The 27,035-nt window shown below is 49.3% G+C and overlaps 1 protein-coding gene and 1 pseudogene across 4 annotated transcripts; both read right to left on the reverse strand.

Moving 5' to 3' along the window:
* Positions 1 to 120: 120 nt before the first annotated feature.
* AGFG2 (ArfGAP with FG repeats 2) lies at positions 121 to 22,963 on the reverse strand. 4 transcript variants are annotated; one of them, XM_043915136.1, is made up of 13 exons: positions 22,586 to 22,963; positions 14,606 to 14,699; positions 13,676 to 13,791; positions 12,414 to 12,567; positions 11,669 to 11,828; positions 10,894 to 11,019; positions 10,208 to 10,240; positions 3,530 to 3,650; positions 3,259 to 3,341; positions 2,992 to 3,072; positions 2,059 to 2,187; positions 1,638 to 1,723; positions 121 to 1,277 (listed from the first exon to the last, which is right to left on the reverse strand). In XM_043915136.1, exons 1-13 carry the CDS (start codon positions 22,795 to 22,797, stop codon positions 1,218 to 1,220), a joined length of 1,455 nt encoding a protein of 484 aa, XP_043771071.1. In that variant the 5' UTR covers positions 22,798 to 22,963; the 3' UTR covers positions 121 to 1,217. The 4 variants fall into 4 exon arrangements, with proteins under 4 accessions (XP_043771071.1, XP_043771069.1, XP_043771073.1 ...); XM_043915134.1 differs by lacking the exon at positions 1,638 to 1,723; XM_043915138.1 differs by lacking the exon at positions 10,208 to 10,240 and having other exon boundaries at positions 22,586 to 22,962.
* LOC122701812 lies at positions 7,248 to 10,199 on the reverse strand (annotated as a pseudogene).
* Positions 22,964 to 27,035: the final 4,072 nt, after the last annotated feature.

Raw genomic sequence — 27,035 nt, forward strand, 5'->3', positions numbered from 1 at the left:
CTGCAGTTCAGGCAGGGGCTGGCCGTGTCCTTGGCCAACAGCAGCATCGTCACCAACCCAGGCAGTCACGTTGACTGACACGTGGACCCTGGGGCTGGCCCAAAGCAAGACTACGAGAGCCATTTTTTTTTTTTTAATGCAGTTCTTTCCCAACATTGCCCGCAACAGCTTTGGTGCAGAGATTTGGGGGGCAGGGAAGGGGGAGGGAGGCACATGGGGAAAAAAAGGAAAGAAAAAAAAAAAAACCCCAGCCAATTGCACAAAGCCTTTTCCTGAAAAAGCTCAGGCCCTGGGGTGGTTGGGACATGTGGCTCCCTCCTGCACCCCCTTGAGGGCCGGCTTTGCAGTCGAGGCCCCGATAGGGGTTCATCCCATTCTCGCCTGGAAGAGCTGTCTGGGAGGGGAGAATGGCTGCGTGTGGATATGTGTGTGTGCATATATAGATAGATATATAATAGGCTATATTAGAAAATTCTCTCTATGTATAAATATAAAACACTGGTATCCAAACATGACACCACAGCTAACTAAAGTGCTTGACGGCAGTTGGGCATGTGTAAGTCTGTAGGTGAAATGATTCATCCTAAGTGCCCAGGATGTGGCAGGAAGCTGGGGAAGCGAGAACATGGAGAAAGGGCTGCTGGCCTGAGCCAGGGCACTCTGGCCCCCCAGGGCCTCCTCAGCCTGTCTGATCACCATTCTGCGCCTCACCCCGCACCTTTGCCCTGCTTTCCCCACAGTGCTTCCGACCACGAGGAGAACAGAATCAGCAAGCTGGGCATTGGGGAGTTGTTCCCACGGGGAGTACTGGTCAGCCTATGCCCACGGCTTCCTCCCCTGATAGGGTTCAGAGTGAAGGGAGCGCTAAGGGCAGGAGGGGAAGACTACTGTCATCATCGTTAATAATTTGAAAAATAAAACACCACAGCTCCTCTAGGCCTGGCTCTGTCATCTTGCCTCTTGGGCTCCCCTCCCCCCCCGCCTGGGTGGGGGCTGGAGAAGGAAAGGAAGGAGACCTGGGGGGCAGCTGACCTGGGAAGCTGTCCTTTTATCTGCAAGCCCCAAGCAAAGCATTAGCGGCTCCGCCACCCTCAGCCCCCTACCCTGCAAAACAAGACCCATCTGGTCTCAGACCCGCAGAAATGCCACAGGCAAGTGGTCCTCAGAGCTCCAGGGAGTAGAGGGGCCCCGGAGAGCAGGCCCCCCAGGACACAGTGCTACAAGAATGGGTTGGTGGTCGGAGGTTTGGCGGCAAATGGGCTTGATGAGGATCCAGTCTGGAGAGAAAGAACAACCGCAAATTGTTAAATTAGGGAGGAAGAGCTGGAGGCCACAGAGGACGTGTGGCCCAGGATTCCCTTCTCCTTCAAAATGACTGTGTGGAGGGAAGAGGGCAAATGAGGGCGCTAGGAGGCCAGCAGAGGGCATGGGGAGGGTGGATGAAGTCAGGGCCGAGGAGAGCCGACGCCTCGTCACTAGCCCACTCATCCCTGGCTGAGCCAAGCAGAGTCTCACCAGGAACGAGCATGCGTCCTGTCCCACACTGCCCTCTTCTCCTGGAAGGATTCCGTCCCCAGCCCCCAGAGGGAAAGGCCAAGCGCCCTAATCAGGCCCGGGCCCTGCTCTGGTGCGCTCACCACGAAGGGGTTGGTGGAGATGCCAGCTGGCTGACTCAGTGGCCCCTGCCCCAGCTGGGCGGATCCCAAGTCTCCGAAGGAATAGCCTGGGAGGCAAGAGCAAAAATTCAGCTGACGGGAGTCCTGCCGCTCAGGTGGGTGCTGCCCAGCTCGCCTGTCTCCCTGCCCGGCAGGCCCAGACACAACCCAAGGCAGGGGCCCAGCCGGGTCCTCTCCAAAGTGGGGAATAAACATGTGGAACAATCAGAGGACACAAGCATGTCTGTTGCTTCCCTGGGCTCCCCCTGCTGGTCCAAAAGGGAACTAGCTCAGACACCTGGCTCCCTAATACATGTTTCTGATATTCACACAGTCACAGACCCGCCCAGACCCTGAGGGTGGGAATGGGGTTAGAAAGGAGGGCTTGGTCTGAACCCCTTACCATTCTGCTGCTGAGTCATCGAGGTCTGTGCGGGGAAGAGCGGTGGTGGGAAGGGGCTGGCGAAAGCCCCGGTGGGTGGCACTGTCTGGGGGAAGCCTGGCCCAGCACCGCTCATCCCAAAGCCCGGCCCTGTGGAGGGAGGGACGTGAGATAGGCGAGGTTCTGGAAGGTAGGCTGGAGAACAGGTCTTCCTAATCCCTCCAAGATAGGGAAATGGAAGCTAGTGTTTCCCTACCCAGAGGTACCTAGTGGAAGTACCCGGAAGGAGCACAAAACCCTTCAGCATCCCTGCACCCTGCCAAACCTGCCTTCTTGGGGCCTGTGGGTCAGAGAACAGGCTAGTTATGAGCACAGGCACAACACGGAACTGGGGTCCGCTTTCCGCATCTCTTATACTGCACAAACCACAGCAAGTTACTCTCATCTCTGAAATGGGGACCATGCCTATCTCCTCGGCATGACTGCTGCAAACATGAAATAACGGTGCAGAGCCCTAAGCGCTGGGCCTGCCACGTGGGTCAGCTTAGCAGGGAGTATTGTTCTCTCCCTGGCTTCAAAGTTTTTTTTGAGAACAACCAGGAAAAAAAAAAAAAGGAGGAGGAGGCACAAGAGCCTGAGTTTGGAGAGAGAAAACTCCGGCTGAGGAGGGCAGGGAACAGAGCCATGGTTTCAGGTGGGACGCAGAAGGGAGGAGGCTGGACGGCCAGAGGGAGACAGGGTTGGAGGAAAAAGCACCCCCACCACTACCAGTCAGCGCCAACCATTCGGAACCGGATCAGGGAAGAGGCAGGCTGTTTTTTCTAACTCTGAAATTCCGTGACCTGGGTGTCTCCAGTTTTTGCCCACTAGGTGGCTTGGAAGTTAAACCGGTCTGGCCTGGGCTGGTGACTGGAGAGTGCTAGCTAGCATCAGGGGATAGTCTGGGAGGCTTACCTGTGGCCAAGCCATTGGGCTGGAAAGGGTTGGTGGAAGGCAGCTGGGCGTGAGCAGCAGGTGTGGTGAAAGGGTTGAAGGCTGCTCAGGGTGGAATGCGGTAGAGGTGGGAGGAAGAGCTGGTTATTTTTTTCTCATTTGGTTAACATCGTAACTGAGCATTCCTCTAAATCCCAGTGTGCAACTCTCCCCACCCCCTCCCTCTAGAGTCCTCAATTTCCTCTTGGCCTTAGATCCCCTCCTCGGGTCCCTACATGAAAGACTCACCTCCAAAAGCTAGCCCTGGGCTGCCGCCTCCACCAGTGGTGGCTGACTGGAGCGTGGGGACCTGGCCGGCCATCCCGAAGATGCTGTGACACAGGGAGAGAAGTCAGCACGCACATCACCCAGCACCGAGGAGGTGGGCTGGGCAAGGGACCAGGAGGTGCAGACCCCATCCTGCCAGACAGGAGGAGCTGAGCAGGCTGGGATAACCAAGGCCAGGATTTCTTAGCTGGCTTTCCTGCCCAAGGGCGAGCTCCCCGACGTGTGGACCTACCTGCTGGGGATGCCTCCAGCTGATGCCCCAGGCCCCAGGAGGCTGCCCACATCTGCGAGGCTGTTGGGCTGACTAGCAGGTGCGAGAGGAGAGGCACCAAATGGAGTCCCCTGGCTGCTCCCTGGGCAGGAAGAGGAGTAAAACAGGGCGTGCTGGTGTGAGACAGGAGGGAACGGCCAAGAGGAGGGATGGGGGTGGGGTGCAGTGGACGGGGAGGGGAGGGATGGCATGAATGGCACCAACAGGGTCCTCTGAGCCAGCCAGTTCTTCCCCTGATCGCCCAGTTCTGGAGGGCTTGTCTCCCACTGAGGATTCTAGGCAACGTGATACCCAGCCCTTCTTAGTCTCCCAAATGCTGGAAACTGCCACCTCTGGAAGAGAAGCAGTTCTTCCTCGTCCAGGTCACTGTCCCTCCTGCTCTACTTTGGCTTACACTTCCCATTTTTTTCCTTAAGAGACGGAAAAGTTTCGTCTTTTCCCTAAAGCAGCATTTCCATTTATGGATAAATCGTATGTAGGGGCAGGTGGGGGTGGGGGAGGCACTGTGAAGAGCAGAAAGGTTCAGGGTCACTTGGGAGACTCAGGGAACATGCAGATGGCATTGGAGGTGCTGAGCATTGGTTTCCAGCCTCCCCAGAATCCTCCCACACCCAGCCAGCCACCTCCTCCCCTCTGGAGAGACCTCCCTGATGCCACGACCTCAGATCACAGCTGGGATGCACTGCCCATGGGCCAGTGAACTATGTCTTCCACGGGCGTTCCTGACCCCAATATTTGATTCTGGCTTTTCTCTCCTAGAACCTTGTCCTTTTGCTTCCCAGCACCTGACATGTTTGTAGTGATATATTTTACTTCTGTATCAACTGGATCCCCACTAGACCAATTCCACTGCCAGGAAATTTCCTTTCAGATATAACTTAACCAATGCCTCCCCCCAAAAAATTATTAACTGCAGTGCTGTTTAATAGCAAAATACTGGATCATCCTAAATATTCACTAACAGGAGACTGAGTAGATAAATTATGGTATAGACATAAATTGGACAGTGGTGCAGCTATAAAAAAGAATGAGGAAGCTGTTAACGTACTGATTTTAAAAAATCTAACAGTGCTCGCTTCTGCAGCACATATACTAAAAAAAAAAAATCTAACAGTACTGTTTAGCTAAAGAAAAATCAAAGTGCAGAACAGTATGTATATTATGTCATAAAATGTGTAGTAAAAAAAGAAAGAAAACATGACAATAAAAATGAGTAAGTGAAGGCGGCTCCCTCCTTTTCCCAGAAGCAGGGCTGTGGAGAGGAGATGAGACAAGAGACCAGCGTGGGTCAGGCTGCAGAAACATTCTGTAGGATGGGAGACTTGAAATTATTTGTGGGGAAAAAGGAACGTGCCAGCAGAGGTGGAGAAAGTGGAGGTGAAACTGATAGGAAAGTTCAGGGGACAAAACCTTGCAGAAGGCAGGAAGGGGGCGAGGGGTAACCTTCACAAGGGAAAATACTTCCTCAGACACAAGAGGAAAAAGAGGGACAGGAGTGAGTTTCCTGGTGGCCGGAGATTAAGACTCTCGTCTCCCAATGCAGTTGACGCAAACGCGATCCCCACACTACAGCACAAGGCCCGCAGGCACCACAACAACGTGAAAACGTCAACCACGTAAGCCAGCACGTGCCACAGGAGCGTGAAGACGTCTATCACGTAAGCCCCCCCAGGCTGCAATGACGTGAAGACAAAAACGTGGAGACGTCAACAACGTGAAGACGTCCACACGTGAGACGTCCATACGTGGGGCCCACACGCCGTAAAAGTATAGAAAGCCTTGCCCCGCCGCCCCCCCACCCAAAAAAAAAGGGAAAGGAAAAGTTAACATTCAGGGCTAGGAAGGAAACGGCAGGGCCAAGGAGCTTCTCAGATTTATGTGGTTGCGCTCTGGCCCCCTCAGACCTTAGCCCTGGTTTCTTGTCAGTGAACTTTGGGGTTCTTCTGAGCGCCTCAGAACTGTACTGTGGACCTCCCTGCGCTTCCTTTTCCAAAGCGTGAGGCTGCCGCGTTTGTCCAGACCCCCCTGGTAAGGACACCTTCCTGGTGCTGGGCACACCTGATGGGACGGCCTAATGTGGAGGAGCAGAGAATCCAGCGGGGAAGTCAGGTGCCCAGGCCTGGCTGCCTGCCGCGAGGATCCGGGGACAGGCTGCTTCCTGAGGGTCGGCACTCAGGGGACAGGGCTCCCCTCAGCCCTCTCCCTCCCCACCCCGGGCTTTCCCGAGGGACACGCGCTGGGCTGTAACGCACACTGGTCTTAAGTCCTCTCCCACCAGGAGGCCGGAGGCCGTAGGCCGTGAGGACAACTGCAAAACCAGCGGGGCGACGGTTGGATCGTCGCTTCGCAGACTCCAGGCCCTTCCTTTGCCCGACGGACTCGAGGTACGTGGACCTGCCGAGCGGACGCGGCTCTCTGTCCTCCCTGGGGCCCGACCCTTCAGCGCCGCTCTGGGCCCTCGGGTTGGGGTGCTCCTCGCGATGAGGACCTGGCCTTCCGTCTTCGCGGCGGGAGCCGGAGCTGCGTGCCTCCCGGCGGCCGCTAGAGGGCAGAGCGGCCGGGGCTCGGGTGATACCTGCGCGCTTGCTGGTGGGCACCTTATCCACCGCCAGAGCCTCGCTCTGCGCGGCTGGGTATGTAGACTTGCCTCCTCACAGTTTCAGAGGAAACCGCACTTTTAGAAACCTCCCCTTCTCCTCCCCCTCAGAAACACAAAAATATAACCCGACACGTCAGGAGAGACGCCCACGTCTCCCCCGAACCTTAGTGGCTCCTCGTGTCACCCTCACAGAAACCCCTTCGTGACCGTGACCGTGGTGGGCTGAGAAGTTGCTTGGATCCGCCCCTGAGCAGCCATTTGATTTGGGCCAAGGCACCAGCCTGGTGAGCCAGCTTCCTCGACTGCAAACGGAGAGCTATCTTTCCTCGAGGAGATGATAGCCGCGTGCTCTCCGGGCACCATCGGGGCTGGCGGGCTCGGGGTCGGGCGGAAGCTGTCTGCTTCTTGAGATGAGCAGACACTGAACCAAAAGTCCATCCCAGGTTCAGCCTGCGATGGCTCCAGGGCTGACACCTTTATTCTCTCACTCTCTCTTTTAAAAGAGCCCCTTTAATACGCTCTCTTTTTTTTTTTTTGCCACACCTAGAGGTACCCACGATCTTAGTTACCTAATCAGGGATCGAACGTATGCTCCTGCAGTGGGAAGTGCGGATTCTTAACCTCTGGCCCGCTAGGGGAAGTCCCCTAAGCTCTCTCTTTAAAGTAATCAGTTGTGCTAGGAAGGCATTTCTGGACGACCCGTTTATAACCATCTTGTAATAGGCTGTTTCCTTTGAGGTACCATGCCTGGAAATACTTTCCTCTTGCTAAATTGTATATTCTGGTACTGGTTTATATTCTTTTTTTTTTTTTTCACAATACAAAAATATTTTCCTTTAATAAAGATTTTCTCATCATTTTTAATGGGAAACAACTAAAATCTCATGGAAACAGTCCAGTAGGGAAATTTTTACTATTGAGTTTTCAAATCATATATTTTTTTCCTTCAAAATCTGTATATATTATTTTGATGTCTCACAGGTAGGTCCTGATATAGATTTGATCTGCCTGTAGATAATACAGAGGACACTCTAGAGAATTCAGATACAAATTCAGCAGCACCTTCTTCTAGTTCTCTAGTTATACTCCTGTCCAGCTCCCGCCACATCTGCTGCTGAGAGTGCTGAGTAAAGATCTGTTCTGCTGTTTCTCCACCTCAAGTTCGGTGCTCATCTCTGCCAGCCTCTCATTATTCATGTCTAGTTCATTTTCCAATGACTTTCTAACTTTTAGTTCCTCTAAGTAGAGTTTCTTATATTTTTCCATCTCTGCTTTCTTATAATCTTGTAAAGTTTCCGTCCTGGATAGTTCAGATTCCAAGTCTTTAATTCTGAGTTCCATCTGACTTCTTATGGAAGCAATATGCGCCTTGTGGAACTGCTCTGAGATTTCTTGACATGCTGCTCGTGTCTGCAAAAATAGGTTGACTTCTTTCCATTTCTCTACGAGGTCCTGTCTCACTCTTTCTTCAATCTCCCGTTTATACTGCTCAACTTGAGTGTGTTCTATCATCTTCAGTTCCATGTGACTTTTGAGTTTCACTACTTCTTGCTCCAACTTCTTGTTCTCTTTCTCTAGTTTCTCACACTTCCTTTGCCATCCTTTCATTGATAACAACTCCCGTTGAAGAACTTGATATGTTGCATCCAGGTGCAGACACTGAACACGCAGCTCCCAGCTCTGCTGGAAGATGATCAGTCTTGGTCTCAAAATCTAAGACTTCATCATCTGACGGAGGCCATGAGTCAGCACCAGGTTTGTTGGAAAACCTGCTTAAAGAGTCTTCTTCAGAACTCGTATCCACTGGGTTGCTCTTTTCGGGAGGAGTTTTCGGCCTCTTTTCTTTATATTCAGAGATCAGTTGGCAAATGATATTAAAACCACTCAGAGCAGCATATTCTTCTGCAGTCCGTCCAAAGACATCTTGAGAAAAGACGTCAGCACCTCGCTGCAGGAGAAGGCTGACGACACTCATAGACTCGTAACTGACAGCAAGGATGAGGGCGGTTCTTTTCATCTTATCAACCGGGTGTACATTTGCTTCTTTCTTTACTAAAAATTCCACCATTTGCTGTTTCCTTTCACTTATGGCCAATAATAGTGGTGTGAGGTCATCCTCGTTCTTGGCTTCTATATTGGCGTGATAGGAAAGCAGCTTTGCTGCCAGTGATATATTCTGGCAAAAGACAGCGTGGTGGAGCGCGGTGTTGCCATTGGCGTCCGTGAGGTTTGGGTCGGCGCCGTGCTCCAGCAGGAGAGTCGCGCACTCCTCCTCTTGGCATTCTACGGCCTGTCAGCGCGGTCCTGTTCTCACTGTCACAGAGGTTAAGCCGGCATCTTCTCTCCAGGAGGAGGGCCACCACCGCGGGATGGCCATTGGCACAGGCCAAGTGGCGCGCAGTCCTGTTCATCTTGTCCTTGTCATTCAGGCCACTCTTTCCGAGCAACAGGACCTGCTGCACTTTAGCTACGTTGCCTACGCTGGCAGCTCTGTGGATCTTTCCGAGGTCCTTGTCTCGGATGCGGTACCCGGGCTGAAAGTTGATTCTATGACTGCCGTCTCTCCCCGGGATGATGGAGGAGCCGAAGGGCGAGCTGCCCTTCTTACTCCTGAGCTCCAGCAGCCCGTCTCCCGGTCTCTCCGCGTCACCGGAGCCCGCGCGCACAGCGGCTTCGAGGGGGCAGCGGGGGGCGCTGAGGAAGTGGCGGCGACGCCCCCGCGCGCCGGAAGCTGCCGAAACCGACCTGCCCACAGCCACGGAGTGGAACCACAGGCACACCCGCCATCCCGCTCGCCGCTGCGCAGCCCCAGAGCAGCGGCCCGAGAGACGCCCGCTCGCCTCCGCCCTGACGGCGCCCCGCCTCAGGCAGCTTTCCGTCGGCCGCGCGGGGCGGTCCAGAACCGGCTCCATGGCCTCTCGCAGAACGTGGCGCAGGCGCCAGGCGGAGAACTTACGCCGGGCATCTGAGAGCGTCGGCGGCGCGCAGGGAGCGTCCCGGTTTATATTCTTAACAATAGCATACCTATTTCCCCACACAGTACTGGCAATTATTAATCTTTAAAAACTGTGTTAATGTAGTTCTTATAATTGTATTTTCTCTGATTAGTTAGGTTGAGGACATATTCATGTTTTTTGCTGGGTATTATCTGCTTCTATCCCTTGATCATTCTATTCTTCCTTATTAAAAGGAATTTTTAAAGGCACATTATGGTTATTGGCTTTTTGTCTGTTTCCATGTTGTAAATATGTATCTTCTCCTTATCTGCTTCATGCCTTTAAGGACACAAAACATTGTTTTGGGACCTTTTTTAGGACATCTTTGTTTAGGTCATCTTTTGCCATATAAAATACTCTGACTTATGCAATTTCTCCTTGTTAGAATTTATGGAGATTTTGTTTCCCAGTGTATGGTCAAATTATATATATATTCTTTTACTTTTTTAATATATACTGTCAAATTATAAAAGGGTTATATGTTTGAAAATAGTATATATTTATTTTTGTTATAAAGTTCTACTTGTATTTCTTAGGTCAAACTTGTTAAAGTGTTACTCAGATGGTCAACTTCCTTCCTTCTTTCTTTGTCCGTCTATTCCATCAGTTAATTTTAGGAGAGAACCTATTATAATCTCTGTTAGTTTATCAGATTTTCATTCTAGTAGTTTTTGATTTATGGATTTTTAGGCTATCTCATCAGTTACTTTAAGTTCACAATGTAAGAATTTTGTTGTGAATTTTAACTCCTGTCAATATAAAATGTCTTCTCTTGTTCCATTCAAAAAATTTAATTCAAAACAAAAAATCAACCAGTTCATGGTGGGAGGTGGCGAGGGCTGTGGGCAGAGCAGAGTCAGAAATCTGTGCTGTGAGCTGGACTGTGCCTCTCTGTGAACTGAATGACTAGGGAAACTGCTAGCTGCCTCCCCTGTAAAAAGGGTAAATTTGAGGGGCTCCTCCCAGACCTCAAAGCTTGAGGGTCAGAGGGTCTGAGACAGTCTCCTGCCTTGGGTCGGCTGTGGGGTCGGAGGAGTAACTTACCAAAGCTGTGACTTCCAGTTAGCATCCGACTGGCTGGCAGCGAGGGTGGGGAAGGGGAAGGGCAGGTAGGTGGGGAGGAGAGAGAGAGTCAGTCACTGGCTGTCCCCAGATGTCTGTCCTCACAGTGCTCCCGACTGCCCTCCGGCGTGCAGGATGGCCAAAGGGAGAGGGCCGCCCGAAAGCTCCAGGGACGGTCATCTGGGAGCAGTGGGGTGCTTGAAGGGCCTTTAGACTCTCCTTCATTCGCACAAGAGCAACACCACAGAGTTGACAGGCTTCTGCTCTAAGAGGATGGGTGAGGTCTTCTGGAGGCTACCTTGGACACTGCTCCAGCCCTTGCTCTGGGGGCCCTCTAGGGGAAAGGTCATGTCCATTCTCAGATCCTCATTCTCAAGTTTTCTAGTCTCAGTCTCCCTTACTTGCCAGGTAGCAACCTCCTACTGCACAGCCCGCACAACTCCTGCTGAGGTTTTAGCCATTTTCCTTACATGAAAAAGAAAAAAAAGAACAATAGAGCCCCTTCTCCCTGACAAGAACCTCATCAGATTCCTCTCATCCTTTCCTGGAGCTTCCTCTCTTAGTGTGGTTCTCTGGGCTGGTGTGGATGTGAATGAAGGATGATGTATGGAGGTGGACAGTGGAATGCAGTTGCCAGAAAGAAAGGAAGCCGGAGGGGCAGCACTTACCTGGGGGCGCCGGCTGGGCCTGGAATGGGGCTTGGCCAGCTGGAGGAATGCTTCCAAATGCAGAAGAGCCGGGGCCACTACCGAAAGCATCAAAGTTGGCAAAGCTCCCATGGGAAGGCGTTTGGCCTGTAGGTGGAGAGAATATGAAGGTTATGTTTATATAAAATATATGTAATCTGTATCATACAGTGGCCAAGAGCCACTCAATGAGACATCTGCCTCCCCACAGGGCCCTCTTCAGAGGGAGTTGGCAGGAGCCTGAGGCAGACAGCCAGACCCATACAGAGGGAAAGGGGCTCTCAGAGTCTCCAAGTTTACTCCCTGCTTTTTATCCTTACTCCATGAGGCATTAACATTTTTGTCAGGGTCTAGTTTGGGTGGAATAGTGTGAAAAAAATTTTGTTACAGGAAAGGGCTTTAAAAAAGAAAAAGGGAAACTAGATAACCACTTGGTTCCACCCTCTGTTGGCTACTGCTGATCTTTGGGAAGAGGGCAGGGGAAATGGAACCTGTCACAATTCCCTTGCTCCATTTTACTGGAGAGAAAGTAAGAAAAAGGCTCTTCCCAGTGATCTAAAAGGAAGGGCTAGAAGCCCCCCGCTGTCATGCTTTTGGTCAGACTCCCTAATGTAATTGTGTCTGTACTCATCTGACCCTCACTCTCCAGGCTGTGATGCTTCAGAATCACCATCGCGTTCACTTCTGTGCAGAGCTGGAGCTAAGTGAAATTCCGTGTTTGATGGGGACAAAAGTTCTCGTCCCAAATCCCACTTACCCCCAAAGGCTGGGAATGCAGCAAAAGCTGGTGCCACCTGGGGAGCAGCAAAGGGGTCTCCGCCGATGTCAGCCAGCAGATCAGTACTGGCTTTCTTGACCGAGGAAGGGGGAGGAGGTTGAGAGCTCCGGGGCTGGGACGTCCGAGGCTGGCTGACAGGCTTGGAGGAGAAGGCAGTACATATAGCACCTGGGATCCCAGTCATGACCCAGGCCCCTGCATGGCTCCCCTGGCTGCCCCCAGATAGGCAAGTGGAGAGAGAACAGAGGGAGAAACTGCCCTCAACCAAGAGGGTTCCTGGGAAGAAGGGTTGCCTCAGCCCTTCTCATACCTAATTCCTTTGTCGTCCCAGGACAGCCGCTCCCAGAACCGCACACTTTAGAGCGTGTGCGTCAAGGTAACCCCGATACACAGGGACGGCGCCCAGCAGCACCCCCTGGAGCTGTTACCTCCTCGTTTTTCACAGGTGCTTGAACCAGTGTCCTGGCCCCTGTTTTTCTTTGGAGGAGTGGTCAGGTTTGAAGTTGATACTCTGACTTCCCTAAATACCACTTCCTGTTGGGTTCTTTCTTCCAAAATACACAAGTCCAAGGTGAGAAATGCAAGACCTAGGTCACAGCAGGGCTGAGAACCCATTTACACCTCCTGGATGATCATCTGCTAAGTCCAGGGGATTTGATTTAGGAAATTGACACCCCTGTCTCCCAAATCCCATAATAATGTCAAGGGCAGATCTGAGAGTTACCTGGCTGGAGCTGGAGGCAGCAGCCGAGAGAGACGGCACAGGATCCCCCAAAAGTGTCCGGGGGGGCTTGCCTTCTGGGATGGAGCCCTGGACAGGGGTGGAGGTGCTGCCTTTGGTGTAAGTGGGCCCCTTGACTTGGTCTGGGGGGACATACCTTGGAAAAAGAATAGTTAGGCAGAGAGGAGGGGTGAAACCTTGAAACTTTGGACCTTGCTCAGCTTAACTGCTTGAGAACACAGGTTTCAGCAAAGTCCTTTCTTATTTTCCCTACTGATTCTCTTTTTTGAACTAAAGGAAGCAGCGATGTAGGAGAGTTCCACCTAACTTGAGTTTCTCCTTTACTCCCAGATGATCATTTTTTCCTGCAGGGATGTTGTTCAGTTTGCTTTGGCTTGTGCCAGTCTTCCCCACAGCTCTCCCTTCTCTTTCTGACACATGAACCATCTGGGTTTCAAATAATAACAACTTGCAATCAGGCTGACCAACAGGTGATCCTATTTTCCAGCTTCCTACTCAAGGGCCCCCTTTTACTTCCTGGGCGTGTCTTCAGGTTCCTCTTTCTCTGCCACTACATCTTCTAAGCACTCAGGATTTACCCTGCTGGCTCCTGGACTTCTGATAAAATTCCCTTCCACTCCAATGGATGTGGTCTCTACTTGGGATGTATCTTTTTTATCCCAAGGACACTCCCAGGAGGAACTACAAAATGCTGTTGTACCCACACCAATCTCCTCGCTCTCTGCATTCTCTTCTTCACCCTACAGTTATCCCCAACCATGCACACCCCCCAGATATGGAACAAGAAGTAGCATGTGGGGGAAGAAAAGGCAAGAGAGAACAGAGATGCTGCTTCCCCTAGTAAATCTCTAGTAAATCTAATAAATTCCTTCCCCTAGTAAATTTCCTCTAGTAAATCTAGAGGCCATGTGCTCTTAGCCACCTCTCTCTGTGAGATCATCTGAGCTCTAAAAACTAGTCCACACTTCATAGTTGGGGAGCCTAGCTCTCTCCTCCACACAGTCTTCTGTCTCCCCAAAGGAGGGGGATATCAAATCTGCAGGGTCAGTGACCAAGAGCAAATTGTCCTTTTCTTGTACCTTTATTATTTAGAAGTCAGAATTCAGCCCTAACTGAATCTGAGTGGAACAGACTCAACCCTCGTCTAGCCTTTGAAAGAAGCCCCAATTCAGCTCTGGAAAGTGGACCACAGATGAAGTGTCTTGGACACGTGTCTCCAGAGTAATCTCTTTCCTCCTCCTTACCATCTCTTCTTTTCATATTTTTCCTGGAGAAATTCCTTCACCTTCTGAGGATCCCTGGAATCTGGTATTAAAGATGTCCGAGCATCAAAAAGACCCAGCCAGATCTTCCTGCAAACCTAAAGGGATGAAGTCAAGTGACAGAGAAGTTGGGGCAGAGAGTATGAGATGGGAATCATACCATTTCGAACTCATCCATCAATAAACATTTATTGAGCATGGATGCAACATGAGGATCTGGGTACAACTACAAAACAAACATGATCTCTGTCCTCACAGAGTTGATAATCTAATGGGGAAATGGTGTCCTTAGATAAATACAGATACATTTATAATGACACACTGTGACAAGTCTTGTGAGAGACAGTCCGGGGTCATGAGAATTAAGGGAAACTAAATTTGGATGGGGGTGGGGTCAGGAGCAATTTTCAGAGCTGTGGCTTCCAGAACACCCTCTAGAGGCTCTTGTTTGCACTTTCCAAGTGAGCCCCTCAAAGGAGTACTGCTGGCACCAAGGTTGGAATCTTCCCACCAGCAGATTTAGCTGGAGAAGGGGTTTAACTGACTCTCAAGTAAAGACATGGGCTTAAACCCAGTTGCTTACGTCAGCACAGCTAGCTCCAGGAGCTCCTGCTCAGAGGGGCCGCTCGGTCAACTCTGAACACGCATCACTGTGGAGCATCTCTCCCTCAAGGGTCACCCCAGCAGAGACTGCTCCTTCCCCTGATTCTTCCAACAATGGGCCCAGACAAACCCCAATTTGTGTAACTAAGATTCCATAAATGTACACATGTACATAAGGTAAGATACCTTTCATACTAACAAATAAGAGAAACTCGAACAGAAAACTGTAGGGGCTTTCCTGTGATCTGAGGCAAAACCCCGCTGACAGGGCAAGCACGGCCTGGACCCCTCCTGGCGGTGGTGGCTCACCTCGTTTCCGCGGGACTGCAGGAAGAGCACTTCCGGCTCGGTGAACGTTGTCATGGAGATGGACTTGACCCGGTGAGGGGGGTTCAGGCCTCTCCTGTGAGAGATTAGAACAAAGGAGAAGTAGAATGCCGTTAGCACTGTGGGAGGAAAGGGAGGGAGAGAGGATAAAATCACATGTAAATCAAACTCTCTGACTGAAGCTCCTTCTTAATTCAAGGAAAGAAAGGAGACCAGAATGTTTTGGAGGCTTCTCCTGAGAGACAGGGAACCCCGGTCATTCCCAAGAAGAAGGTAGAGGCTGTCCATCCAGAGCCGCCTCTTCTTGGCTCAGACCCCGGCAGCTGAATGTTCAGGCTGAGGGGTACTTCAGGGAACTCAGGTGTGTGACCATTTCCTATCTCCTGCTTCATCATTGTTTGAGGCCTACAACACATGCTCAGGGTCCCAGAATCCATGGAGACACTAATCTTTCAAGCAGGAGGGAAGGCAAAAATGAAGGCCTCTGACTATTCCTGATAATACCAACACAGATAAAATTTGGAGACAAAAAGAGTCCCTAGGCTGGCTGCTGCTCCTCTCCTCTACGCAAGGAGGCTGTCTGGTGGAGGGATGGAGGGGGGGTCCCTTTTTTAGGAAGTGATTTCTGGGAAGAGAAGTACTCCAGACTTTCCTCTCACTTCTAGATCTTTAAACGAAGCAAGAGTAAGGCTCAGCTGTGAGCTACGAGACGGGCAGGAGTCAGGAACATATACCCTGTAAGGATGCTTTTGTGCCAGCCCTGTGTTTTCATTCTGTTAACTCCCTGGGAGTCCAGCTCTGCCCACAGATGCCCCGTGGAGACTACAGCCAAGCCGGCTTCCTTCCTCCCACTCAGCTCCCCTCCAGAGTGTTCTAACGGGAACCTGGGGCTAGGCCAGGCATGGTTTCAGAGGTTCCCGTCTCCTTACCTTCAGTTTTGCTCTAATCTAAATCTACCACCCACGACAGATCAAAACACTAGTAGCTGAACCAAAACAAATAAACTGGACCTTGGGGCCAGGAGTGAAAGACCACGGGTGCATGCGAGAAGGACAGTCCCAACTGAGAGGCCTCTGGGTTTTCACTCCCTGGAAATAATGGGCAAAGCAAGATGTGAAAATAAAAGTAACTCTAGCATAGGGTCTTGACTGATGCCCTCAGGAAAGTAAACAGAATTGACCAGATAGAAATCTTAGGGAAAGGTGGAGAAAGCACAGGAGCTCCCAGGTGCACACCCTGAACAAAGGTGATCCGGGGAGCGTGTGGGTTAGTGTAAGTGAAGGCAGCCCTGGCAGGAGAGCAGACAGAGGACAGAGTAACGAGGTGAACGGTGAAGGGCAGCTGCTCTTCTGGACGAGAGGTTACCGTTAATGGGATTCTAACCAAGGACAGAAGGACGCTGGAGGCTACAACTGGGGGCATTTTCAGCAATTCTGCTACTAGACTTGGATGGTTCTCAAAATAACCCTTTAAAAGATAAGCAATATCAAAGAGGATAGATGCCCTGAGGAAAGGCGAGAGCAGGAAAAACCAAGAGCCAGGCTTTGTAACTCTGTCAAACAATAGCTCTTAAACTTGCTTTGACCTGAAGACTGTCTTCTGATTGCATTTCAGAGAGATTCCAGTTTTTCCTCCTCAGCTTCTCACCAGTGGCTTGGTTCTGTTTGTTCCAAAGTCCGGACCTCCTGCTTTGATACTCTTTCCTTGGCCCTTTCTCACCTTAACCACTGTGCCCTTGCCCCGGGAGTGCCAGGCCTTTCTGAGGTCTCAGCAGAGTAGACAGAGCCCTCTGTTCCTATGAGCCTGGGCTGCCCTGCCACCTCCCACTAACAAATATTTACTCTGCTAAATAAAATACGAGGCATTGTGGAAGGCACTGTGGGGGATACAAAAATTACAGGACTTAGTCCTTGATCACCAGTCACTTGTTTCCAAGAAGGAGCCAGGGGAGCCTGGACGAGGGTGCTTCCCAGTGCAGCAGGCACACATAGTCAGATCAGGGAGCGTGTGGCACCAGGATGCAGCAGGAAGACAAATGATCATGAGAAAAGTAAAATGGATTATGTTTACACTAGAAAAACAGATTCTAAGCCTATCACAAAAAAGGTCATTGACATTTCCTGAAAGGACAACCAGGAACTGTTAGCAAAGTGTAAACAGGGAGGTGTGCTTCCTTGGGTGGGGGGTGAGGAACTTGACCCACTCATCAATCTAGAGGAGATGCTTAGAGCAGAACTTCCTATGGCTGAGCTTGGACTGGAGGGGTGGGGGGGGAGGGGGGGAGCAGGGACAGGGTGGAGATAGGATAAAGGCAAAGCAGAGAAAAGAAGTGATTTAGGTGCTTTGGGCCTAACGAATCTGATGGAACAGGATGTTTCCATACCACAGTACAAAAAGCACTGCTCTGACCTTGATGTCTGTAGACTGGATTATGTATAACCAGAGCCACGGTTTGGGGGCAGGGAGAGTCTACAAGGTAACACTCTGCAGCCCAGGAAGAGGGCCTAGTTACACAGCCTATGAGTCAGAGCATTTGTCTCTGAATCACAGAGAGGTCATTGCTGGCTGAGAGAAGCAAGTTAGAAATGAGAGCCCCTCTCCCCTTGGGAGCTGAAAGCAAATGATCTAGGAGTGTTGTGTGTTACTGGATACATACCAGGGTCATGCACTGGGGCCAGATGGGAAGCACTGGCCTGGAATTAAACACACCTGACTCTCCAACTTGCAGCCGGTCTCCCCAACATAACTCTCGGGTTCTCCCCAAAAGAAGAAGTGAGAGCCCAAAGGAGGCACTGCCCTTTTCTTTGGTTATCACAACAAATATATTCTGTTATTTCTAACCAGGAGGAGCTGGGGAAATACATAAAGGTATTTGCCCAGAATAGGGCAACTTTTTCTAACTGAAAGCAAGTACATTACTAGGGCTCAAGCCTTCAGCCTTTTTCTACTTCAGTTTCTTTTTCACAGGGCACCTAAACGGCCTTTGGAGTACTCTGAATCACTCTCTGAAGTACTCGGAATAACTTGGCAAATGAAGTGATTTGCAGAGATCCTAGTCTGTCCAATCCTCTCTCTCTTTGCCTCTCTCTCTTCCTTTGGCTTCTGTTAAGCATACTACTATTTCTGCAAATACCACAACTTTTGTTTCTCTGTGGTCATCACCCTCAAACTGGCCCGTATTTTGCTCCTATCTTGCTTCATAAAAGCCTCAAACCTGCTCAGCTACTCAAATAAGAAAGTTCTGCCAGGTCGACAGTGGAAAAAAACAGTTCCACCCAGCACCCAAGTTCCTTCATTTGTGCCAGATTTGAACTTGGGAATTCCTTACCTCTGAATATTTGTGTTCAAATTAATCTACCCTAGACTGTGTTTCTTTGCCCCTGGGATTCCATTTCTCTGCCTCTGAGCTGGGTTCAGCTAAATCAGGTTTGCTTTTATCTTGGACCCAAACATTACCAAGAAGAGTCCCTATTTAGGAAGGCTCCCTTACTACCCTGTACTGGGGTCAATTTCACTAATTTTAGGGAATTTCTTACTAATCGAAATTTCCCTGCTTTGACCCATTTCCCGAAGCTCTTCCTCAGTGACAATAATAAACAGCTGCCTTCATATAGAGACACACTGAATCTGATATTAGCAGCTACTTTCCTCTTTAGGCTCAATCTCAGACCTTTCCCATCCCTTGCTTTCTTCTCATCCCTTTGGTAATTTATTATTTTCTTAGGAGCTTTTCAGGTTCTCCAAGGGCCCTCTGTGATAAAGTGCCTAAATCTGTAATTTTAGAGACTCTGTCCATCTTGCCCAGCAGAAGTGAATATGAAAGGTGAGGTGCAAGGGGATGGAGGGACAGGACTAAAGTAAGGGCAGGGCATACAGGCACATGTCCACCTCTCCAACCCCGACAGATGGAAAAGCACTGAATTATTGAACAGCATATTATACCTTTCCTTCCAAGGAGATAAAAGTGTTTCAGTTAGGAACAGCTGCTAATGATGCAGACAGGGAAACTAAGGCACCAGGAGGGTAGCAACTTATCACAAAGAAAGATCTGTCAAGCTCATCTCTTGACACCCAGTCCAGAGCTCTGTCCATCTGAGTCCTGACTTAGTCCCATTGTCAGAGTAAAGATATAAAGAAAGAGGAGACACAAATATCCACTACTGAGACCTGAAGGGTGATGGATTGAAGGATAGACCCAGACAGACAGGTCAAGGAAGCATGTCACGTACTTGGCTGAAAAAACTGGGTGTCAAAGACAGCGCCTAGCCTAGATGCCAATGAGATCTCAGGCCTCGCCATCTATTTCCTTTTTCAAAAAAGTGGTTTATCCATTTTTATCCATTGAGGCAAGCAAGAACAAGAGAGAGCACTGAGGCACTGCTCTGGAAAGAAATCCTTTTCAGGGACAATTTTTATCCCTCCTGAGCTTCAAATGGCAGACTCATCTTCTAGTATATGAGTTAGAAATATAACTAAACAGGCAAGCGCATGAACAGATTGGGGAGATTAAAAGGATCTATATCCAGGTTAAGGAAATTAGGTATTGGAAGAAAACCAAATGAATAAAAGTAGGTCAAATTTGGGACCTACAATTGTGGCAGCATGTATGTAAATTTAGCAACGGGAGAAGCTAGCAGCCTCTCTCTCAGGCCCCCACACCCAACACTGTGGGTTTCTGCTAGAGATGAGAAAAAAATGTCTCATTTAAAAAGACAGCAAGAATGAGCTCGCACATGCAGACAGGAAAGCATAGTCATACCCACCCACCACCATTAGAATCTCAATTTTTCTTCAGATCTTGGGAGATTCAACTTTGGCTGCAACTGTCAACTTTGTTATATCAGTCAATCAGGCCAGATGGGAACCCTGGCAGTTCTGCTTTCTGCCCCCAGAACACTCCATCCCCCTAAGTGGTTGATATATTTCTAACACACTCAACAGAAAACTAGCTTTCAGAAGAAAGCCAATCCTGCTGTCTCCTTTCTCTACCTATATTAAAGTATATGTCAATATCGTCTTTAAGAAAGAATCTTTCTTCTCTTTTCATTATGACACCGCAATATGAACTTCCATCAGTCTCTAGCCCATGCTGAGCTTTAGTTTACTTCATAGTGCTTATCAATACCTGCATTTATATATTTGATGATTTATTTAAGGCCACGGCCTCCACTAGGATTCAGGCTACCTTGAAGATGGGACTTTGTCAGTTTTGTTCATTACCATATCTCCAGTGCCTAAACTGGTATCTGAGGCTTCAGAGACACTCAACAAATGTTTGTTGACTGACTTACTGACTGACTGCATGTGCAAGCTACTGGCCTACTACTACAATTTCACTTCCTACCACTACAAAATCCTAATCTGTAGGCAGTCAGCCATGTGGATTTAAGATGTTAACTGGTGTGTGGATCACCATGGAGACATGCCTCTTCAGCATCTGCTGGACTGTGTGCCCCCTCCTTAACACTGCAGCCAGCAAGCCCCACCTCACATTCTACCTGTGGCCCACCTGCCAGCTCCCAGCCCTTCCCAAAGAACATCAAGGGACACAGGTAATACTTTGTGAAGATCCCTTTGAAAGCTTTCCACGCTTTGCCCTACTCTATGCTAATTACAACTCCAATTGGCAAAGGAAAAGTACCATCAGAACCCAGTCTGATGGTCACAGCCAGGGCAACTACAGCTTTATTGTGGAGTTTCTTTTGTATTTCTCTCTATAATCTCAACATGCCATCACAGTTGAGCTTCATTTATTGGTCCAGCTTCTTGACCTTTCACTCTCTCCTCACTTCCTGATAACAAAGGATTGGCCTAACTTCTCATTTCCCAGCCACCAAAATGTGTTCCCTAAAGTCTACCACCTTGAGAATCACTGCAAGTGAATCTCATAATGCTTTACCAAAATACTAAGCAAAAATGTCCTTTCTAAATTGTTTTGAAACTAAAAAAAAAAGGGGGGGTGCGCTGGGAGACTCCCACCATTGATCCTATAGGAACTTAAGTTCCTGAGGAGCTAAGCCCCTAGCTGGACATACACATGCTGCAGATAAGAGACAGGCCTCTCTGTTACATTAACCAGTCCTTAGGTCATCGTCACCCAGTGTCTGTCCAGATCACAGGTGTTCGACTTTTCACCAGTGAGATCAACAGTGACCACAGGAGGAAGTGGTAAAGTTCTGTAAATTGTACAATGACATTTAAAGAGTTAAATTTTCCAGCAAAAGAAACCAGGTTGTAAATGTGAGCCAGATCCCTTGGCCCTCCATCTGTCCTGGTTGAGGGATATTCATTATAGAAGGGAAATGTTGTCTATGGGATACTTTAAACCAAGGTCTAGAAAATAATGATGTCAGTACTTGCCCTTTATTCAGTGTTTGAGGTTTCATGCCATGGTAGCTAACCATGGCAATGAATTGACGCTGTTGCTGACATTTTCTTCCTAGGACCTAGACTGTGATATGCCATCAGTTTTATCCCCCTGCTTCCTTTTATTTCTCTACTGAGTCTGTAATTGGATTTGCCTTTTCATAACAGGATCTTCAGGAATATGCTCTTTCTACTTTACCCTATAAATAGTCCTAAACTTTGCTCCTATTCTCCTCAAAATACTTGTCCCAGTCTTCGGTCTCCATTCTTCTACTCCATTTGAGCCTCTATATCAACTTTTGACAAACTCCAGTTTGCGTTCTAAACCACTGTCCCAAGAGCCACAAAACTTTTACTTACACCAAAGTCAGTTCTATCCTCACAAGTAAAGTTGATCAAAACATAAAAGTTTGGCAAAGGAGGTAAAAACCAAATAGAGAAATAATCCTAAACTGCAGGAGGGGACCTGTATCCTCATTTCTGGTCTGCCGTGATCATAACTAATAGCAACAAATGCTGAAAACAGCAACCCCCGTCTGGCATTGGATAAGTTACTAAACCTCTCTTTGCTTCTGTCCTCCCATCTGTCACCCAAGAACAAGACTGCCTCCTTCTTGGCTCCTAAAGGTGAAAGAAGAAACAAGGAAAGCACTCCTAGTTAAAATCAAAACCAACCAAAGCAATGTATTAATACTAAAAAAGTAAAAATAAATCCCTTGTTAAAGACATACAGGCTTGGTATCAAATTTTAGACATGCATCTAATAATAATAATTCCCTAAGGGGGAAAAGAACTTCACCATGTAACCAGAAATCTGGGCTAGCACTGTGGCTCTAAATTAGCTCAAGTGTGACCAAATACGGTGCCAAGGGTAGCGTTGCAGATTATACAAGGGGAGCCCCCCCCCCCGCCCCCCCCCCCCCCGCAATCTAGAAGGGTTGCTAGATGCTACTACCAGGAGTCAGCCGTGGAAACAAGGAGCTTGAAAGTGTAAATTATTACAGTTAGGATGGCTCATCCAGATCCCCAAACCTCTGGAAAAGTTAAGTTCTCTAAAGAGGGCAACCTATCAGCATCCATCTCTCAGATTTGTAAGAAATTTCCCTCTGGGTAGCACTCCAAAGTCCTGAAAGATTAGGATCTGTTCCTGAACACTAGAACATGGCCCTTTACCTGACATTATCACTCTGCTGTCAACCTGAGTCTGTCCTGTTTGCCCTCCACCTACACGAAGTTCCCTTGGGGTGTTTGTCATTCTCTGACCCTCCCACCCCCACCCCAGTTTCCTTCAATTCTCCCCACTTTCGGATCGCTCCCCCTCCTTTAGGGAGTTTCTGCAGTTCTCACGCTGTCTTTCCTTTCCTTTGCATCGCGACTCTAATCATGTCTTGTCGCCCCTGATCCTTTCCCTTCCCCGTGACGCCTCTGCAGCAGACGACCCTCTCGGCACATCGGTCGTGTCTCAGGCCACCCCGCCGCCCCCGCCCGACCTCGGCTCTGGCCCTTCGCCCTGAGTCCCGGTGTCCCCAACGCCGACTCTCCACCGCTCCTTTCCCGGTCCTCCCCCCACTGTTCCCCGCGCGCCGGTCCACTCACAAGAGGCCGGAGCAGGTGGTGCAGACGAAGCTGCCCACGGTGATATCCACGTAGGTGACCCCGCGCTGGGCGCACTCGAAGCAGTGGCGGTTCCCAGCCTGGCTGCAGCCGCCCAGCTCCCGCACCCGGCGACACCACACCTCCGAGGCCGCCTCCGCCTCCGCCTTGACCCCGCCACCCGGCCCTGGGCCCTTCTTCGCCGCCATCACCATGGCTGCTCAACCCCTCAGACCTCCTCCCCGCAAGTCAGCAATCGCCCCTTCAACCACTGCCGCCTTCCCGCCTCCTCAGTCGCCTCCGCACGCCAGGCTCCCTTGACAGAACCTAGGGAGCCGGCGGCATCCGTGCAAGGATCCTCAGCCCGCCCCCCCTGCTTCGCCTGTTCTGCACGCTGATTGGCTAGTCGCCTCCACCTCCTCACTCTGATTGGCTCGGCTTTGGACGGCCTCGAGTTGCGGGAGCCACCAACGCCACGCCCCACTGCCTTCAGACCTCCGGCCTCTCGGATTGGCCTGCAGAGACCCTGGCCCCGGGAACCTTGCGTGCTCTCTCCTTGTTCCCGCCCCCTCTCGCCACTGCCTCCAGGGCGCCCCGCCTCCCACACACGATTGGTGAGTCCTAGGAACTCTGGCCCCAACGCTAACTCTGACTGGCTGTAGAAACTGCAAAGATAGCGCGCGAGAAAGAGTGGTGTCCCGCGCTTGCGCAACTGTGGCCCTCCTGACACATGATGTTAATTCCCGCTAAATTTCAAAGGACTCATTTCAGCTAGACTGCCTGGAGGAACGCAAAACCGAAAGGAAGAGGCCAAATGAGAGGGCAAGAGATGGTAGAAAACAAGGGAACGCTCAAAGGAAAGGAGGAGAGCAATTGCTTTATCAACGCTTTTTTTCTCTTTAAAATCCTACTCTGATGTAGGAAATCTTATTTTTTGGATAGTCTTAGTGCACCCCTTGGTATAGGTCACACGACTGATTTCTGATCTGGGACGTCTGACTTTGGAAACCCTACATTTTACCGCAACTCTATCCGTGAAACAGTATTTTGAGTGTTCATTTGGCAAATACTGAGTAGTCTACTAGGTTAAAGCACTGTTGTAGATACTGGGGTACAGCAGTAAACCAACCAATCAAAATTCCTATCCTCATGAAGCTTACATTCTAGTAGAGGAGGCAGACAATAAACAAAGAATCATCAGCTCTGATGATTGGAGAGAATCAAGGTATTGTAAAAGAGAGTGACTTGTTGGGTATTTTAGATTGGTTAGGGAACCATCTCTGACAAGTGATGTTTAAGCTAAGACCTGAGTAGCAAGAAGTTATGAAATGGAGCAACCCAGGCAGAAGGAAAAGCAAGTGCGAAGGCCCTAAAGCATGAGGAAGCTTGGTGTGTGAAAGCAGCAAAAAAAGAAAGCAGAGGGACTTCCCTGGTAGTCCAAGGAATACATCTGCAGGGGATGCAGGTTCAACCCCTGTTCTGGGAAGATCCCAGATGATGAGGAACAACTAAGGTCTTGTGCCAAAACTACTGAGACCAGGCTTTAGAGTCCTTGCACCTAGAGCCGGTTCTCTGCAACAAGAGAGGCCAGGGCAATGAGAAGCCAGTGCACTGCAACTAGAGAGTAGTTGCAGCTGCCACAACTAGAGAAAGCCTGCACTAGCAAGGAAGACCCAGAGCAGCCATAAATAAAGAAATTTTTAAAAGTAAAATAAGGGGGAAAAAGGGCATATGTGACCTCTATACTATTTTTATAAAGAAAGGAAAATGCAGGGTGCCTGGAGTGTGGTGAGGAATAGGGGGCAGGTAATGCTGGAGTGGGACCTGATGGCGTTAAATGCTTCAGATTTCATTCAGTAAGGAATTTGGGATTTTATTCTAAGTATGATGGGAAGCTGTATTAGTTAGAATTAGGTCCTACTATGACAGAATACCTCGTGTGTGTGTGTGTGTGTGTGTGTGTGTGTTAGTTGCTCAGTTGTGTCCAACTCTTTGCGACCCCATGGACCGCAGCCCATCAGGCCCTTGCGTCCATGGAATTCTCCAGGCAAGAATGCTGGAGTGGGTTGCCATTTCCTTCTCCGGTACCTCAAATAATCAGAGCTTAAACAAGATGAAATTTGTTTCTCTCTCATGTAAAAGTGCAGGTAGGCATTCCAGAGCTGATGGGTTGCTCCACTGTGCCAGGGACCCATACTCCTTGTATCTTGTTTCTTCACAGTGCCATTGCCTCCCCTCCCAAGTTCACCTTGTGGTCTATTCCAGCTTCAGCCATCATGCCTGTTAGAGCAGCAAGAAGAGGCTGCTTTTTTAAGGACAAACACACAACCTATTTGTCTCTCCCTGGTCAGAACTCAGTCCTGTGACCACAGCTAAGTGCAGGGAGGGGTCTGGAAAATGTGTTCTTTATTTTGGGCTTCTGTGTGCGCTCCTAAACTTCAGAGATTCTGTTATTGAAGTGGTTGGGGAGAAAGGACATTAGGATAAAACCACGGTTTCTGCCATGGAAGCCATTGGAAGGATTGTAGGAGGGGCAAGACATGATCTGATGTTCACTTAAAAAAAAACAATCATTCTGTCTTCTATAGGGGAAATGGTTGCAGTGGGAATGATTGGAACTAGAGCAATTAAAAAGTGAGTTCAGCAGTCCAGGTGAAGGCTGATGGTGGCCAGAGACCAGGGTTGTAGGAGTGGGATGGAGAGTAATGAATTGATAGAGGGAATGTTTTTGGAGGTAAAATCCATAGAATTTGTTAGTGGATTACATGTGGGAGGAATAGGAAAGAGGCATCAATGGCAACATCTCTAGAGATGCGCTGTCCAGTATTACTCTCTGTGATGATGGAAATGCTCTGTATCTGACTGTCCTATATGGTAGCTGCTGGCTACATGTGGCCATTCAGCATTTGAAGTGTGGCTTAGAAAGCTGAGAGTCTGAAATATTTATTTTTAAAAATATTTATTTATTTATTTGGCTGAACTGGGTCTTAGTTGCAGCATGCAGGATCTTTTTTTTTTTTTTTAAATTTCGGCATGCAAACTCTTAATTGTGGTATGTGGGACCTAGTTCCCCAACCAGGAATCAAACGTGGGCCCCATGCATTGGGAATGCAGAATCTTAGCCACTGAACTACCAGGCAAGTCCCCTGAAATTTTTATTTTATTTAAATTGATTTAAATCAAATTAGTCACATGTGGTTAGTGGCTACCATATTAGACAGGGCAGCTCTAGATTTTTGTTTTGAGCAACTGGGTGGTTTATGGTGCCATTTATTGGCGAAAAAAAGGAAACAGTACCAAGTAAAGGTTAGGAGATGTTGATAGCCAGAAATCAGTAGTTTTGCTTTGGATGTGTTTATGTAAGATACTTGTGAGGCCTGCAAGTAGTTGATCAAGTAGACAGGTGGATATATGGAGTTTAGGTTTGCAAGTGAGGCTGGAACTGGAAATATAGGTTTAGGAATCATCAGCATACAGTAGCTATTTAAAGCCATGAGACTGGAGGAGGTTACTTAGGTACAGCATGTAGATAAAGAAGAGGGCCCAGCACTAAGCTCTGGGGACCCCATATATATATATACACTTGGTTTCACCTCTCCAGTTCTCACAGCTGCAAATGCATACTGTGTGTGTGTGCTTAGTCACTGTCATGTCTGACTCTTTGCAAATGCACATTAACAGCCCTAAAAAATAAAAGGCAACACCAAGTCACATCCAGATATGCAGCTATGACACCTCAGACCACTTTAAACATTCCTTCTCGAGTTCACAGTTTCCAAATGCTGCCTGTTCCTCCTGGATTTCTTACTCGCCAAGGGTTGTTTCTTACTATCCTGAAACTTTGAACAAATTGGTAGACTTGGCTACCACAAACCCCGATGTACATGATAGTCATGGGGGAGGAAAGTTAGAACGTTAATATGGATTGTGATCTTTTTCTGTTAATTTATGCCACGGGGTGTGGTGGTGCAAGGAGGCAGCCACCTCTGCCCCTCCCAAGCCTCATCGGGGAGTGACAGCCCCTGCTTCCCCTTTGTAACCAGAGCACGGCTAGCACGGGACACCCGTCTTTGCCATTGCCCTGGTCGGGGGAGGAGTCCCGGATGGCCAGGTGGAACCCTCACTGGGTTCCCTGGCAAAAACACCTCACACCCTTGGACAGTAAAGTTCACAGAACATGAATGATTTGGGGGATGGAAAGTGAATGTTTTCAGAGAGCAAAATAATAGTGAGAGCTGCCACCTTCCACCTCCGCCCCAGCCTGTGGTTTCTGAACCTCTGATATTGGCTGAGGGATAATTGACACTGCGTTTCAGTCACTGTGTGAGATCACATATCATTTTCTACCAGAAAGTGTCCCAGCCTCACAGGTGCAATCTCCTGAGTACTGCTAGATCTGTTTTCAGAACACCATTTCATTGTTTGATATGACCAGCTGCTTCTCGTGGATGGG

The sequence above is a fragment of the Cervus elaphus genome, chromosome 10, assembly GCF_910594005.1.
Source record: "Cervus elaphus chromosome 10, mCerEla1.1, whole genome shotgun sequence".
Classification (NCBI taxonomy): domain Eukaryota; kingdom Metazoa; phylum Chordata; class Mammalia; order Artiodactyla; family Cervidae; genus Cervus; species Cervus elaphus.